The sequence below is a fragment of the Drosophila kikkawai genome, chromosome 2R (assembly GCF_030179895.1).
Source record: "Drosophila kikkawai strain 14028-0561.14 chromosome 2R, DkikHiC1v2, whole genome shotgun sequence".
Taxonomy (NCBI): domain Eukaryota; kingdom Metazoa; phylum Arthropoda; class Insecta; order Diptera; family Drosophilidae; genus Drosophila; species Drosophila kikkawai.
This window is the reverse complement of record NC_091729.1, coordinates 16,666,955-16,681,195: the sequence shown is the minus strand read 5'-3', so window position 1 is coordinate 16,681,195 and position 14,241 is coordinate 16,666,955. Positions and strand designations below refer to the sequence as shown.

At 41.4% G+C, this 14,241-nt stretch overlaps 4 protein-coding genes across 4 annotated transcripts; 1 reads left to right on the top strand and 3 right to left on the bottom strand.

Moving 5' to 3' along the window:
* Window positions 1–626: 626 nt before the first annotated feature.
* On the bottom strand, window positions 627–2,267 carry Cyp6a13 (Cytochrome P450 6a13). Its single transcript, XM_017161394.3, has one exon. It carries the CDS (start codon window positions 2,249–2,251, stop codon window positions 788–790), a length of 1,464 nt encoding a protein of 487 aa, XP_017016883.1. The 5' UTR covers window positions 2,252–2,267; the 3' UTR covers window positions 627–787.
* Window positions 2,268–2,507: 240 nt separating this feature from the next.
* On the bottom strand, window positions 2,508–4,665 carry LOC108070792 (probable cytochrome P450 6a14). Its single transcript, XM_017161391.3, has 2 exons — window positions 3,318–4,665; window positions 2,508–3,257 (listed from the first exon to the last, which is right to left on the bottom strand). Exons 1-2 carry the CDS (start codon window positions 4,429–4,431, stop codon window positions 2,842–2,844), a joined length of 1,530 nt encoding a protein of 509 aa, XP_017016880.1. The 5' UTR covers window positions 4,432–4,665; the 3' UTR covers window positions 2,508–2,841.
* Window positions 4,666–5,251: 586 nt separating this feature from the next.
* On the bottom strand, window positions 5,252–12,405 carry LOC108070793 (probable cytochrome P450 6a14). Its single transcript, XM_017161393.3, has 3 exons — window positions 12,309–12,405; window positions 5,783–6,900; window positions 5,252–5,711 (listed from the first exon to the last, which is right to left on the bottom strand). The coding sequence occupies exons 2-3, from the start codon at window positions 6,885–6,887 to the stop codon at window positions 5,296–5,298; spliced, it is 1,521 nt and encodes a 506-aa protein (XP_017016882.1). The 5' UTR covers window positions 6,888–6,900; window positions 12,309–12,405; the 3' UTR covers window positions 5,252–5,295.
* On the top strand, window positions 8,788–10,860 carry Cyp6a14 (Cytochrome P450 6a14). The gene is made up of 2 exons (XM_017161390.3): window positions 8,788–10,292; window positions 10,350–10,860. The coding sequence occupies exons 1-2, from the start codon at window positions 9,179–9,181 to the stop codon at window positions 10,763–10,765; spliced, it is 1,530 nt and encodes a 509-aa protein (XP_017016879.1). The 5' UTR covers window positions 8,788–9,178; the 3' UTR covers window positions 10,766–10,860.
* Window positions 12,406–14,241: the final 1,836 nt, after the last annotated feature.

The window sequence follows — 14,241 nt, the reverse complement described above, 5'->3', positions numbered from 1 at the left end:
TAAAGTTTAAATATAGAATAATAATAACAATTTTAGCGATTTTACTAACCCCTTATACAATTTATACAAACTGAATGATTCCTGCGCTGCAAACATCTGACTAAAATAAACGAAAATATAAATATAAATAACGTTCAATAAGAACAATAGCTTTAAAATAAGTATTTAAATAAAATATATAGTTCAGCTAACAATCACATCATATAGACATAGAAAAGAAATTTACATACCTATTAAAGAATTAAATTAATAAAAATTACGAAAAACTACCGAAAATATAGGAATGTTTTAGGTTTTAGTAGAATATTAATGGGATGGAGTCTGGAGTCTGTTTTTAATAATTTTACTAGCTACAAAAACAAAAATATAATGAGTTTATAATTATAATTTTCACAAAAAATTAAAGTATCATCAAATCTGCAAAATAAATGTTCCTCTCTATCACCTTGAACTATTTCATATTTCTATTTCATAAAGTTTTTTATGAAACTAATTTCCAAAAGAACCTTAATTATTATGAATATGCGAAAATGATTCGTGGTTTTTGTCTAGTTCTGCCTTATTTTTGTTTTCATTTCAGTTTTGATTAGTAAGCTTTTGCGAGAGAATTTCCAGAGAGAAAGACAGCTTTTTTTTTCCCATTAGAAATGGTTCTTTGTTGGGAATAATGCATATATTTACACATACCTCTATATATTTTGGAATTAATGCAATCTAGAGCCACAGTTTATCATAGATAAGAATGTTCTTTGTTATGCCTTCCATTGTTTAAGGCTTATCAATATAATTATGACAACTTTTCCATTCGGAGGTGTACTCCATCCTCGGAGCCGATAAGGAATATTCGCCGGGAGAACCTAATGGGTATCTGAGTACGCTCCGTTCGGCTGAACTTGAAGTCCCTCAACAGGTAAGTGATTCCCACCTTCACCTGCAATTTGCCAAAGCGTTCTCCAATGCAGTTCCTTGGTCCCTCGCCAAAGGGCAGGTAGGCAAAGGGATGGCGGGCCTTGATCTCCTCCGGATCAAAGCGACTCGGATCGAACTTCTCGGGCTGTGGATACAGCTCCGGATCGTGGTGGATACTGTGAATGGGAATCATTATTTTGGTGCCTGACTCTAAGATTAAATCGCTATCCGGCACCGAGTACTCCTTGTTGGAGCGCCTCAGCAAGTGCGGCAGTATGGGGTATTTGCGCAGCGTCTCGGACACCACTTGCTCTAGATAGGGCATTTCCTGGAAGGACTCGTAGGTGAGCTTCGGCACCGACAGGATCTCCTGGCGCAGCTTATCCTGGATATCAGGATTCAGGGCTAGTTCGTATAGACAGAAAGCCATAGTGGTAGAGGAAGTATCGAAGCCAGCCAGGAAGAAGACCATGGCTTGGGCGGCAATCTGCTCAAAGGACAGGGCTCGCTCGTTGGCTCCATCCTCGCCCAGCTCCATGAGCAACTGAATAAGGTCGTTGCGTTTGATATTTTCCCGCCGCCTGTAGTCCAGGGTTTGACGCACGGTGTCCAAAAAGAACTCGCTCACCTCCGGCCGGAAGAGACGCAGTCGGCACATCCTGGCTAGCTGCGGCTGTGAGAACATAAAGGCCTGAACGAGGACTCCATGGAGTGGTTTCGAGGTCACTGATCTACCCATGCGCCGGAACTCTGAATCGGGATCCTGCAGACTATTGCACTCGAGTCCAAAGGCACAAGACCCTATAACGTCTGTGGTGAAGCGAGCGCACAGATCCTTGGCCTCAATCTCACCAATCTGAAGGCCACATGCCTCCGTCAGTCTATCGCCCACCTGGAGCATGTTGGGGAACATGAACTTCATTTTCCCAGAGCTGAAGACCTGCGTCAGGTTCTGGCGCAGCCAACGCCACTCGGGTCCGTCCAGGAAGAGCAGATTTCCCGTCAGCGGATCATCGCGGACATTGTGGAAGAGTCCGCGATCCGTAAAGCTATTAAAGTCACTGATCATTATCTTCCGGATCAGCTCCAGATCCATGACAAAGAGCGCCTTGTTCACGAAGGTGAAGTAGCCGCAGTAGCGTTCCGTTCCCCGGAACTTTGTGTAGATCCGGCGATTGATGTCGGTCCAGTGTAGTTCCTTGCCAAAGCCCTTCATATTTCCAACGAAATATATGGGTTTTTCGCCAGCCACGCCCCTGCGGCTCCAGTAGGCATAGTGCCGGCGGAGCTTGATATAGAGCAGGAAACAGGCGGCGATCACGAGAATCAAGAGAGTCGACATGGTGGTCACAACGCGGTCGAACAGCAACTGAGGGTGAGAGTGGAGCTCTGGCTCATTTTGTGTTTGGGTAGAAAAGCTTTGTGTAGTCTCTCTCGGTTCTGATTCTCTCTTATATTGTGGGCAATGCAATTATCTGTCTAAAATATACAAATGTTTTATCTTTATGACGTCATTAGTTATCATTTGTTTACAAATTGTAACAATTTTTGCGGGTAATGATTGCCAGTAGTTTTTCCTATAGTAAATGAATATCGTACATGTTTCAATATTTTATTTACATATAGTTAAGAACACAAAGTACAAATAATATTACTTTCTTTCAAGATCAATAAATAATATGTCAAAAATATCTATAAAATTAGTAGTATATAAATATGGCTTTTATTAAATTTTAAAAGATTTTGTTAAACAAACTTTGGACATTTGGCATTAAAAAGTAGTATGTTAAATACATAAATGTATGTACTTTTCACTCTTATTGAACAAAATGAAATGGTGTAGCTAAAAAAAAAATAGAGAACATATATATAAGATACAATATATAAAAAATATTGTAGATAAAATCGACTTTTAAGAAATAAATCCACCACTCAGATTCTTTCCACTTTCAGGTGAATGCCATGCTTAGAAGATAGAGTGGGACTGCGAGGGTCCAGTTCCAGGGGAATCTCGGTTTTCTTCGAGATGCCAAACTTAAAGTGTCGCAGCAGGGAGACAATGCCGATCTTGGCCTGCATTTTTCCAAACCTTAAGCCAATGCAATTCCTGGGACCATCACCAAAAGGCAGGTAGGCGAATGGATGGCGGGTTTTGATTTGCTCCGACTCAAAGCGACTAGGATCGAACTTTTCTGGATCAGGATATATATCCGCATCGTGATGGATGTTGTGCACGGGAATCAGCACAGTAGTTCCCTTCTCTATGACAACATCAGTGTTGGGAACCTGGTAGCTCTGATTGGTTTCACGCAGAAGTTGGGCAATAATGGGATGCTTACGCAGGGTTTCTGCAAAAGACACTCAGTTAGAGTCAATGATATATGGATAGCCTGCAATGTTTTACTCACCCGCCACCACCTGCTCCAGGTAGGTCATTTCAGCCAAGGCATCGTACGTGATCTCTCCTCCTTCCACGTTGCTGAGTACACTTTCAATCTCCTCCCTCACCCGCTGCTGGATCTCTGGCTGGAGAGCCAGTTCGTACAGACAGAAGCCCATAGTACTGGAGGAGGTCTCGAAACCGGCAATAAAGAATACAAAGGACTGAGCAGCCATTTGCTCCAGGGTCAATCCCTTGGAGAGATCAATACCCTTGCCCTTCCTGGCTGCTTCCTCGTCCTCCGCTCGAAGTTCTATCAACTGATCGATGAAATCGTTGCGCTTAACGTCATTCTTGAGGCGATACTCGACGGTGCTCTTCACAGCGCCCATAAAGAACTCGGTGAGCTCATCTGGCAAAACCTTCATCCTTAACTTTCTGGCCAACTTGGCATTGGTGAAGATGAACGACTGGACCAACATGGAGTGGCGGGGCTTCTCGAAGATCATGCGACCTTTGTTTCGGAACTCGGCATTGGGATCCTGAAGGCTATAGCACTCCAGACCAAAGGCGCAGGATCCAATCACATCCGTTGTAAAACGTGCGCAGAGTTCCTTGATCTCCACGTCGCCATCGTCCACGGAAGCCGCCTTCACGGACTTATCCATGGCATCGATCAAGTGGTGACCCACCTCCACGACCACTCCGGACATCTGCTTGATCTTGCCGGAAGTGAACACTGGTGTCAGCTTCTGCCGCATTGACTTCCACTCTTCGCCCTCCAGAGTAAGGAGGTGACCAGTCAGGGGATCGTCTCGGGTATTGTTAAAGATGCCACGGTCTTGGAAGTAATGGAAGTCTTTGATCAGCACCTGCTTGATAAGATCCAGATCCATGATCATAGCTGTGCGCTTGAAGAACATAAACATTCCGGCGAAGGGAGCTTTTCCCTTGAACTTGTCGTAAATCCTTTGGTTGATGTCGCGGAAATGGTACTTCATTCCGACTCCCTTCATGTTTCCAATTAGGGGGAGGGGAGTCTCATGTGGCACCCCCTTGCGGGCCCAATAGGTGTAGGTGTTTTGGTAGAAATTGTAGGCCAACGCCAAGACCACGCCCAGCAGGGCGAGTGTAAGCAGCATGATCAGCGATGCTTTTCTACGCAGCGATATCTAAATTTACAGTCAAATATAACAAGTTCTTTGTGCCACGGAAGCTCTACCATTTAGGGTTTACTGATCACTAAAAAACAGCAATTAAAATGGCACTGATAATGAACCTATCTAAGCTCCTAGTATAGCAACACCTATTAAATTTGTATTAATCCGGCTTTGAAATCTACTATAGCCGACTTTACTTGTACAATGCAAAATGAGAACTGGAATATTTCTGAGGAGGCACGAGGTTTATAAAGGGGCAAGGAGCTTTTTTTATATTATAGAAGCTTTCTCTCTATTGGTTGTGGCTTGTTTTTCTACAAACACGATGATCACAACAAAACTGATAGCACAAACAAATGAATAATTCATGTTGTTTATGCCGGCAAACTGCTGTGTAATGCTGAAGCGACTGAGAAAGTGTATTTTGTATTTGTTTATGGCCGCATAGCGTCGGAACTTCTCTTCTCATAATCGCATTCAGTTATAAACCCAATGAAAAAGTCAAAGGCTTTGCCTAAATAATAAATTTTCAGAGAATTAATATGGGAAATGCAAAAAATTTTCATTATCTTAAATTAAATTGAGAGCTTAAAAAGTTTAATTAGGTAAAAGTGTTTGATATAAACTCGCAGTTTAGTTTAATATATATTTAATTCTTTAATTAATTACAGCTGAAACAATCGATAAGCTAGACACGTCTTAGTAACATTTGGTAATCCCAGAATATAGAAAAATAATCCAAAACTAATAATACATTTAAAATTAACATTTTAAATTTGTGAATATAAATTTATTTTTACACTTGTCATGGAATTTAAGGATATTTTCTACCTCAAATCCTAGTGTTCAGATCCGCTCCACTTTCAGGTGAATGCCATTTTTGCAGTTCAGAGTGTTGCTGCGAATGTCCAGGACCAGGGGAACCTCTGTCCTTTTTGAGATACTGAACTTGAAGCGCCGCAACAAGGAGACGATGCCGATCTTGGTTTGCATTTTTCCAAACCTCAAGCCAATGCAATTTCGGGGACCGTCACCAAAGGGCAGATAGGAGAATGGATGACGAGCCTTGATTTCCTCCGGCTCAAAGCGACTGGGATCGAACTTATCCGGCTCCGGATATATATTGGCATCGCGATGTATATTGTGCACGGGAATCAGCACCGTGGTTCCCTTCTCAAGGACGTGGTTCGTGTGGGGAACCTTGTAGTTGTCGTGTGCAATGCGGAAAAGGGCTGAAACTATGGGATACTTGCGAAGAGTTTCTGCATGATAAATGAATTTCGTTATAATTTATATATTTATATATTAATTCCTCTTAGAACCCCCTACTCACCAGAAACAACCTGATCCAGATACGTCATCTCAGCTATAGCATCATACGTAAGCTCGCCTCCACTGAGAACAGTTTCAATCTCCTCCCTCAGTCTATCCTGGATGTCCTGCTGCAGAGCTAGCTCGTACAGGCAGAAGGACATCGTGCTCGAAGAGGTCTCGAATCCAGCAAAGAAGAACACAAAGGACTGGGCAGCCATTTGCTCCAGGGTCAATCCCTTGGAAAGATCAATGCCTATGCCCTTTTTGGCCGCTTCCTGGTCCTCGGCCCGCAGCTCGATCAACTGATCGATGAAATCGTTTCGCTTTACGCCATTCTTTAGGCGATAGTCGACTGTGTTCTCTACAGCCGACAAGAAGAACTGGGTTACTTCATCGGATAATATTTTCATTCGCAGCTTTTTGGCCAAGTTAGCATTGGTCATAATGAATATGTTTACCAGCATCGAGTGGCGTGGCTTCTCGAAGATCTTGCGACCCATGCTCCGAAACTCGGCATTGGGATCCTTCAGGCTGTAGCACTCCAGTCCGAAAGCGCAGGATCCAATCACATCTGTTGTGAAGCGGGCGCAGAGGTCCTTGATTTCCACATCGCCATCCTCGACGGCTGCCTCCCTAACGCACTGATCCATGGCATCGATTAGTTGGTGACCCACCTCCACGACCACTCCGGACATCTTCTTGATCTTGCCGGAACTGAACACAGGTGTTAGCTTTTGGCGCATTGACTTCCACTCCTCGCCCTCCAAAGTCAACAGGTGAGCAGTCAGGGGATCGTCACGGCTACTGTTAAAGCCGCCACGATCTTGGAAGTAATGAAAGTCCTTGATCAGCACCTGCTTGATGAGATCCGGATCAATAATCATGGCGGTGCGCCTGAAGAACATAAACATTCCCGCAAAGGGAGCCTTTCCCTTGAACTTGTCGTAAATCCTTTGGTTGATGTCCCGCATATGGTACTTGATTCCGACTCCCTTCATGTTTCCGAACAGCGGCAGAGGGGTCTCATGTAAGACCCCCTTCCGGGTCCAATAGGTGTAGATATTCTGATAGAAATTGTAGGCCAAGGCCAGGACCAGCCCCAGCAGGGCGAGTGTTAGCAGCATGGTTAGGGATGAACTGACACACTTTATAAAATTATTTATTTTTCGACTTAACTTGTACAACGCACAGTCAAAACTATAAAATGTTTGCCCAATTGTGGGGTTAATATAGGCGCTAAAGCTTTTTTTTTGATAAGCAAAGCTCTCGTTATATTAGTGCTCTTCGAACATGACGATCAAAACAGAACTGATAAATTGCTAAAAGCCGGTACAATGCTGTATAATGCTGAAGCGAGCGAGAATTTTTCCGTATTAATATTTATTTTATGGCTGCACTCGTAATCTAAACAATAGCTGATGTAAATAAGCCTTCAGTACTTGTAGTAGGTACTTGAAATGATAGTTTGTACTTAAAATGCGTAGAAAGTCTGTAGTTTATTATGTGAATGGATAGATGGAGAGAGGTTGACTCATTCTGCTTAATAACTAATGTTGATCTAGGTTAGGGGTTTCGTAATATAGATATAGATATTTATATATATATTAACTAGTAATCAATTTAAAATATATATCCCCTTTTTTTAAACACTTTTAAATAGCATCTCTGTGACAATATCATCCTTTCTGTTTCCCTTTATTAAAGTCATGAAAGCTATGCAATTGCGTCATCTTGCCTGCTCCGGATGGCACCTTGTCAATCGACTCCTGTTTGTCCTTTTTAATTGAAATGCGAGAATAAGAGTGTAAACAGGAAACGAGGAGCCTGTTGACTGAGTGCCAATGATTTGGTAGACGACTTGCCGGATGTCGTGCTCCCTGGCCCCGGCCTTTGAGTCTCGCCTTTAATTAAGCCCGGCAAGTGCAGGAATGCGAATCATGCGAAAACTCAATGAAACTAACATAAAATCGAGGGCCTCGAGGGAAAATGTCAGAGGTGGTGGCGACGATGGCCACCCCACCAGGTTTATTACAAAGTCGCGAGAAAATTTATGCGAAAGCGATTAAAGGCCCATTAAACGATATTCCTGATGGACAGCCAGAGAAGTGGAGTGGCTCGTCCGCCCATCTGCCCAGCATCGACAGGACTCCAAGGACCTGTGTCTGCGGCTCTTCAGTAAATAATAAAACAGAGTCGCGCCTAAAAGCATTTTGTTACTGTGCGTGTGTGTGTTGTGTGTGTGTTGGCTGTGCTTAAAGGATTTTGGCCCTAATGCTTACGGCCCGTTTTATGCCGCTAATGCGCCATTTTCCATTGGACATAAAAATCGTAACGCCGCCGTTAAGGCAGCTCGAACCATAAAACTCACAGCGTGACAAACGAAAATCAAAACAAAAGCCGGAATTAAATAATCTAGGAGCCAAGCCTAAGGAATATTTTGGATATTATATAGATGGATGTATAGATGGCGGGCTCTTGCCGATTTTGATCGATTTATGACCGCAAAAGACATAAGTTTAATAAGGCATATGTTAGGGAAAAATGTATTTGAAATGGTTTATAAATTGTTATACATTCATGTTTGTTACTAAACAAAACAGTGAGGAAAATATGATATTTGAAAAGCTATATGTCTTGCAATTTGATAATAAATCAGGTTTATTATGTTTACATTTAGTTTACATAGGTATAGATTGCAACCCTTATCTTAAGTTTAATTAAATTAAATTTTAAATAATAGATAATACTTAAAAAGCCTCCACCTTTGAGTATGATAGGTTAGTAATTGCTATAATCTTTAATTGATCGTTAAACAGAACTTTCTGCTCAGTCACTCTATCTGTGTGTCACTGCTCTCCCAATACCCATCGCACTTCCAGCTATATAAACAATTAAAACCAGTTTAAATATACATTTTGTTTTGGTTTGGGTTTGTTTTCATGAGTTTTAGAGAGCCAGAGAGCTTGAGGTATTAGAAAAGCTCGCACAGAATTCTAAAAATGTCATGCTTTTAAGCAAATTTTTTAGTTGTCGACGCGAGCCAATCAAGTGAGGTCGAGTATGTGATAATATTGACTTGGAAAGTGCTAAAATTTCGTCAGACAATCTGTGGGTGTTCCCCTAATAGTCATTCTCTACTTGGCAAAAAATAATTTGCGTTTGTTTTAATAACTAGATAAATAAAAAACTTCATTGATAAATCAAATTTCCAATCAGTCTCTAAAATAACTAAAAATACCTTTATTAATCTATGTTTTGTTCTCTGAATCATTTAACACAAGTGATAAGGTAATCGCTACCTTAATGTTTGCGACAAGATAAGAAACGTTTATTTTTTGGTATAAAAGTCAGAATTTGTCTACCAAATTAGTAGTGTTCTCTGTGAGTTCAACTAGAGAAGTACCAAGCGTTCGCAATGCTGCTCACAATCGCCCTGCTGGGCGTGGTCCTGGCCTTGGCCTACCATTTTTACCACAACACCTACACCTATTGGGCTCGGAAGGGTGTGCCCTACGAACCCCCACTTCCGGTGATCGGAAACATGAAGGGAATCGGATCCAAGTACCATTTCCGGGACATCAACCAGAGAATCTACGACCAGTTCAAGGGAAAGGCTCCCCTCGCCGGAATGTTTATATTCGTTAGACGAGTTGCCATGATCATCGACCTGGATCTCATCAAGCAGGTGCTGATCAAGGACTTCAACTACTTCCAGGATCGGGGAGCTTTCAATAACCCGCGAGATGATCCTTTGACGGGACATCTCTTTGCCCTGGAGGGTGAGGCTTGGAAATCGATGCGGCATAAGTTGTCGCCAGTGTTTACCTCTGGTAAGATCAAGCACATGTCCAATGTGATTGTGGAGGTGAGCCACCACTTGGTCGATACCATGGATACCACGGTGAAGGCTGCTGCAGTGGACGGTGGCGAAGTAGAGATCAAAGAACTCTGTGCTCGCTTCACAACGGATGTGATTGGATCCTGTGCCTTTGGCCTGGAGTGCAACAGTCTCAAGGATCCCAGTGCCGAGTTCCGGGCGATGGGACGCGCCCTCTTTGAGAGACGTCGTCATCCACAATTAATTCAAGCTTTTCTCTTCACGAATGCCAAGTTGGCCAGAACACTGCGCATGAAGGTGTTGCCCGACGATCTCACAGAGTTCTTTTTGTCGACTGTGAGGAACACCGTCGATTACAGGAAGAAGAATAACATAAAGCGAAACGATTTCATCGATCAGTTGATCCAACTGAAGGCTGAAAATGAAGAGGCAGCACAAAAGGGCAAGGGAATCGACCTTTCACACGGATTGACCTTGGAGCAAATGGCTGCCCAGGCCTTTGTGTTCTTCGTGGCTGGATTCGAGACCTCCTCAAGCACGATGTCTTTCTGCCTGTACGAGCTAGCTCTGCAGCAGGACATTCAGGATCGAGTAAGGGAAGAGATTAAAAGTGTCCTCAGCAAGACGGAGGGAGGAGAGATCTCTTATGATGCAGTAGCCGAAATGACCTACCTGGAACAGGTGCTGGCTGGTAAGTGAGATGTTATCCCAGTCAAAGGATAAACTTTAACTCAGATATTATCCTCAGAAACCCTTCGAAAGCATCCCATTCTTCCCCACCTCATAAGGGAGACCAGTCGGGACTATAAGGTGCCCAACATGGACGTGGTCATTGAGACGGGCACTCAACTCCTGATACCCGTGCACAACATTCACCACGACCCTGAGATATATCCCCAGCCGGAGAAGTTCGATCCCAGTCGCTTTGAGCCAGAGGAAGCCAAGTCCCGCCACCCGATGGCCTATCTGCCCTTTGGGGATGGTCCCCGAAACTGCATTGGTTTGAGATTTGGCAAGATCCAATCTAAGATCGGTCTGGTCGCCCTGCTTCATAACTTCAAGTTCAGCGTCTCCAAGCGCACGGAAGTACCCTTGATTTTGGGTACCAAATCGTTTACCCTTGGCACCGAGCATGGCATTCACCTTAAAGTGGAGAGAGTTTAAGGTTTTGTTTATTTTTTATTAAGGGAATTTAAAATGAAATGTTTTAAAGGTGTATAAATAAATTAAAAACTTGTTGTGGGACTTAATCAATGTGAATTAAATGCGTAAACTTCTTTTTATTTATACACATAATGTTATCTCAACATTTAATTTCCAAATGTTAAAAAATGATTACTTAAGTATATTTAACAACAAAATTTCATTACTATAGTCGTATTTTTTAATTTTTATGTTGACTTGCGAACTTGTTTTGCATTTTAGACTGGTTGAGTCATGCCTCCTTGGAATTGTTTTGGTTTTTAGGTACATTCGAGCGATAAAGCTTTAAAGAGTGCATAAGAATTTGGAAGAAAAGATAATGGCTAATGAGGCACCACCCTCGAGTATGACCATGGGCATATTTAAATGTTTAATTCTACTATCAAAGTCTACGTTTACTAATACTACCTATAATGATAATCTCGTAATAATTGTACCCGGTCGCACGCCAAACCATAAAACCTATTAAATCGAATATATATATAATTGTATATATATATATATGATTTCAGAGAGAGTCAGATAGCTGAAGCGGTTGAAAAGCTCTCTAGAAATCTGAAATCATCAGGCATAGAGGCGTTTCTATCACCGCTGATCAAGTGAGTTCGAGTAATTGATGGAATATTATGGTATTTATTCAGAAAGCACCTAACTAAGTACGATTTCCATTAGAGTCACTCCGTAGTTGGCAAATATATTGATTTGTGATTGTTTAACCAAGGGAAGAGCGGGGAACCCCTTAGATAAGGTAGTAGTAGTGGTATTTATTGATAAACAAATTTGTGTTCTATGAATTGACATTTTGTTTAATATTTGATAGTGTAATCAGTATTGCAATCTTGGATTTGCCGTTCATTATTCGATACAAGGTGCTTAATTTCAGAGAAAGCCAAGTCGCGCAATTTACTTAAAGGTGGAAAGGCTTTATATTGTATCACAAAATGAAGATATAACTATCACAGAAGTTTAACTGTGGCTCGTAAATATATTCAAACGCATTGCCACAATTATAATAAAATAATTGACAGCATTTATTATAATCAGATAACACAAGAAAATAATTAAAAATGTTTGGAAATGAATAATATACAAAATAGCTGCAGAAACTTTGCTATTAAACCATCAGATAAGAAAAGAAAAGGTAAATAAATTCATATTTCTTTCAAATACAACCTTAACTGATCAAAACTTCACAGTTCCGAATTGCCAGAGTATTACTTATATTGTTTACAAAAGACCCTAGGCCATTTCCATTTCTTAAGGAATTTTCTATAATGAAATATCATAAAATTACGTTATCTTTTACCTAATTAATAAACAACCAATTCGTTCCGATAAGCGATACTGGGCGTTAGTTCGTTAGGCTTGTTTACAAATACTTTCCAGCCAAAGAGCAAAAAGTAAAACAAAGTATTTCCCCACACACTAATCTTGAGCCAAAATCCATCTAAAACTTTTCCGTGACTCGCCCACTAATTTCCCACATTTTCCGGGCGTTACTTACCAGCTGCTAACCGAGGACGAGTGTTTTGACAGAATTGCATGTGCTGTGCAATATGTCTGCTCCTCATCGTCGGAGGAGTTTCCCAGCCAGGCACAACTTTTTGTTTTGCACTCTTTGGCAGTGCAGTCACGCCACCGAATCCCTGAGGCGCCGAAACGGAAACCGAGCAAGACAAAAAACTTGAAGCTGCAAAACAAATGGAATAATTAGCCGGAATAAGATGAACTTGCCGACGGCAGCAGGGAAAAACTTACCGCACAGGTGCAGACGAAGGACTCTCGCACTCCTCTAGAGATTACCCAGCATTTGTATCTGTTTCCAGTTTGCAGTTCTATTTTTCTAGCTTTAAGCTATGGAATACTTTTCCAAAGCTTCAAAACGCATACCGAATGAGAAGAAAACAAGCAGGAAAAACTAAAAAAACAACAGGAAAAGTTAATAGTTGCAAGGAACGACTGTGAGATACTTGGTAGGGTTTGAGATACTTTTACTTTAAGATATTGTAATTCAAAGATAACATGTTATGTCAAATGTATTCATTTATTTATGGATAGAATGGCAGCTGCGAGGATCATCAAATATATATTTATTTATGCCTTGAAGCTCAAGTTTAATTTTATATTTAAGTAGTTTTTAATTAACAAAATTTTCTTCTTATAAAAATTAATTATAAAAACCATAAAAAATACTCTCTTGACCAGTCTAAACCCCACCTAGTACCGGGTACGGGGGTGAAAAAAGAGAATCTGTTTCACTAAAAAAGTGTAAAATAGGACCAAGACCACGGAGCTGCCATCATGCTGTATCGACTGATTGGATCCGAGTGGGTGTATCTGTGGGTGGGTAGTATCTTTGTATCTCTGCGTGTATATTGGACACTGGCTGGAACAGACTGACTGGCTGGCCATTGATTTTCGCTCAATTGGCGGCGTTGTCTATTCGGAAAACAGCTGCCATGATGAGGCGGAAAAAAAAACTGGCACAATATCGAATGAAGCGCGTGTCTCGTTCCACATCTTGCACTTCTTCGGTTATTTTTATATTTTTTTTTTTCTCTCTCCTTGCTGGCCATAATTCATTTAGGCCGAATTCCTTTTTGGCCCCATTGGCTGACGCATAGACAATTTGAGCTGATGGCCCCAAGGAGCGGCCAGTGTTCTTCTTATTATTATGTTATTTACATTTATTATTGATTGATAACAAATTGCTAAGGATTGACTAACGAGCGGACATTGTGGTGGCCGAAAGGTCAAAGTGTCGGCATCCAGCTTCACACCTTACCAGCTCCGGAAAAGCCCCGTTTGGCCATTTCACGTAATTATGAGAACATTTTCCATGAAGGTGAAGACGGAACACAAGGTATATTTATGGAGAGTCCATTGACTAAGTCACGTTGGTTTTTGGGATTTTCTTAAGAGGGAAATGATATAGAAAAATAATAGTTAAAGCTACATTTTTGAGAGCAATGAACTATTTCTTGTGTCATTATTAAGCCTTAGAAAGTTTCAGCTTTAAATTTAAATAATAGTGTAATGATATGCCATCTTGTGAAGATTTTATAAGTCTTAAGTGAAGAAGGTATCAGTTTTCAATATTAAGTTTAAAAATAGCTTAGAGTATTCAAGGTTCTACTTATATTTCAAGTTTCCCACGCACTTCCTAGCTGACCCTGAGATTTATGAGCTGCGTAAAGAAATAAATCATGCTTAGGTAACATTCATTATGCTTAGGTGGCGCCGGTTAGCGGCCTCTAAGGATGCCCAGGATAGCATTGCCGTAGCATACTTTTCCGGGCAGTAGGAGCAGCAAGGTGCGCTGAACTTTCAGGTCGTTTTGTAAGCGCTTTGCGTAATAAATGGCTCCGGACCAAAAGCCATACAAATTGCTAATTACTTGAGCTGAAAGGTGCCAGAGTCACTTGAGTGGGTTTTTC

What these genes read in the sequence shown, in the direction of transcription:
- Cyp6a14 (XM_017161390.3), top strand. Translation starts at nt 9,179, where the DNA reads ATGCTGCTCACAATCGCCCTGCTGGGCGTGGTCCTGGCCTTGGCCTAC. An exon ending in CCTGGAACAGGTGCTGGCTG is followed by an intron (nt 10,293 to 10,349) that starts GTAAGTGAGATG and finishes TATTATCCTCAG; the next exon opens with AAACCCTTCGAAAGCATCCC.
- LOC108070793 (XM_017161393.3), bottom strand. Translation starts at nt 6,887, where the DNA reads ATGCTGCTAACACTCGCCCTGCTGGGGCTGGTCCTGGCCTTGGCCTAC. An exon ending in TCTGGATCAGGTTGTTTCTG is followed by an intron (nt 5,712 to 5,782) that starts GTGAGTAGGGGG and finishes TTTATCATGCAG; the next exon opens with AAACTCTTCGCAAGTATCCC.
- Cyp6a13 (XM_017161394.3), bottom strand. Translation starts at nt 2,251, where the DNA reads ATGTCGACTCTCTTGATTCTCGTGATCGCCGCCTGTTTCCTGCTCTAT.
- LOC108070792 (XM_017161391.3), bottom strand. Translation starts at nt 4,431, where the DNA reads ATGCTGCTTACACTCGCCCTGCTGGGCGTGGTCTTGGCGTTGGCCTAC. An exon ending in CCTGGAGCAGGTGGTGGCGG is followed by an intron (nt 3,258 to 3,317) that starts GTGAGTAAAACA and finishes TGTCTTTTGCAG; the next exon opens with AAACCCTGCGTAAGCATCCC.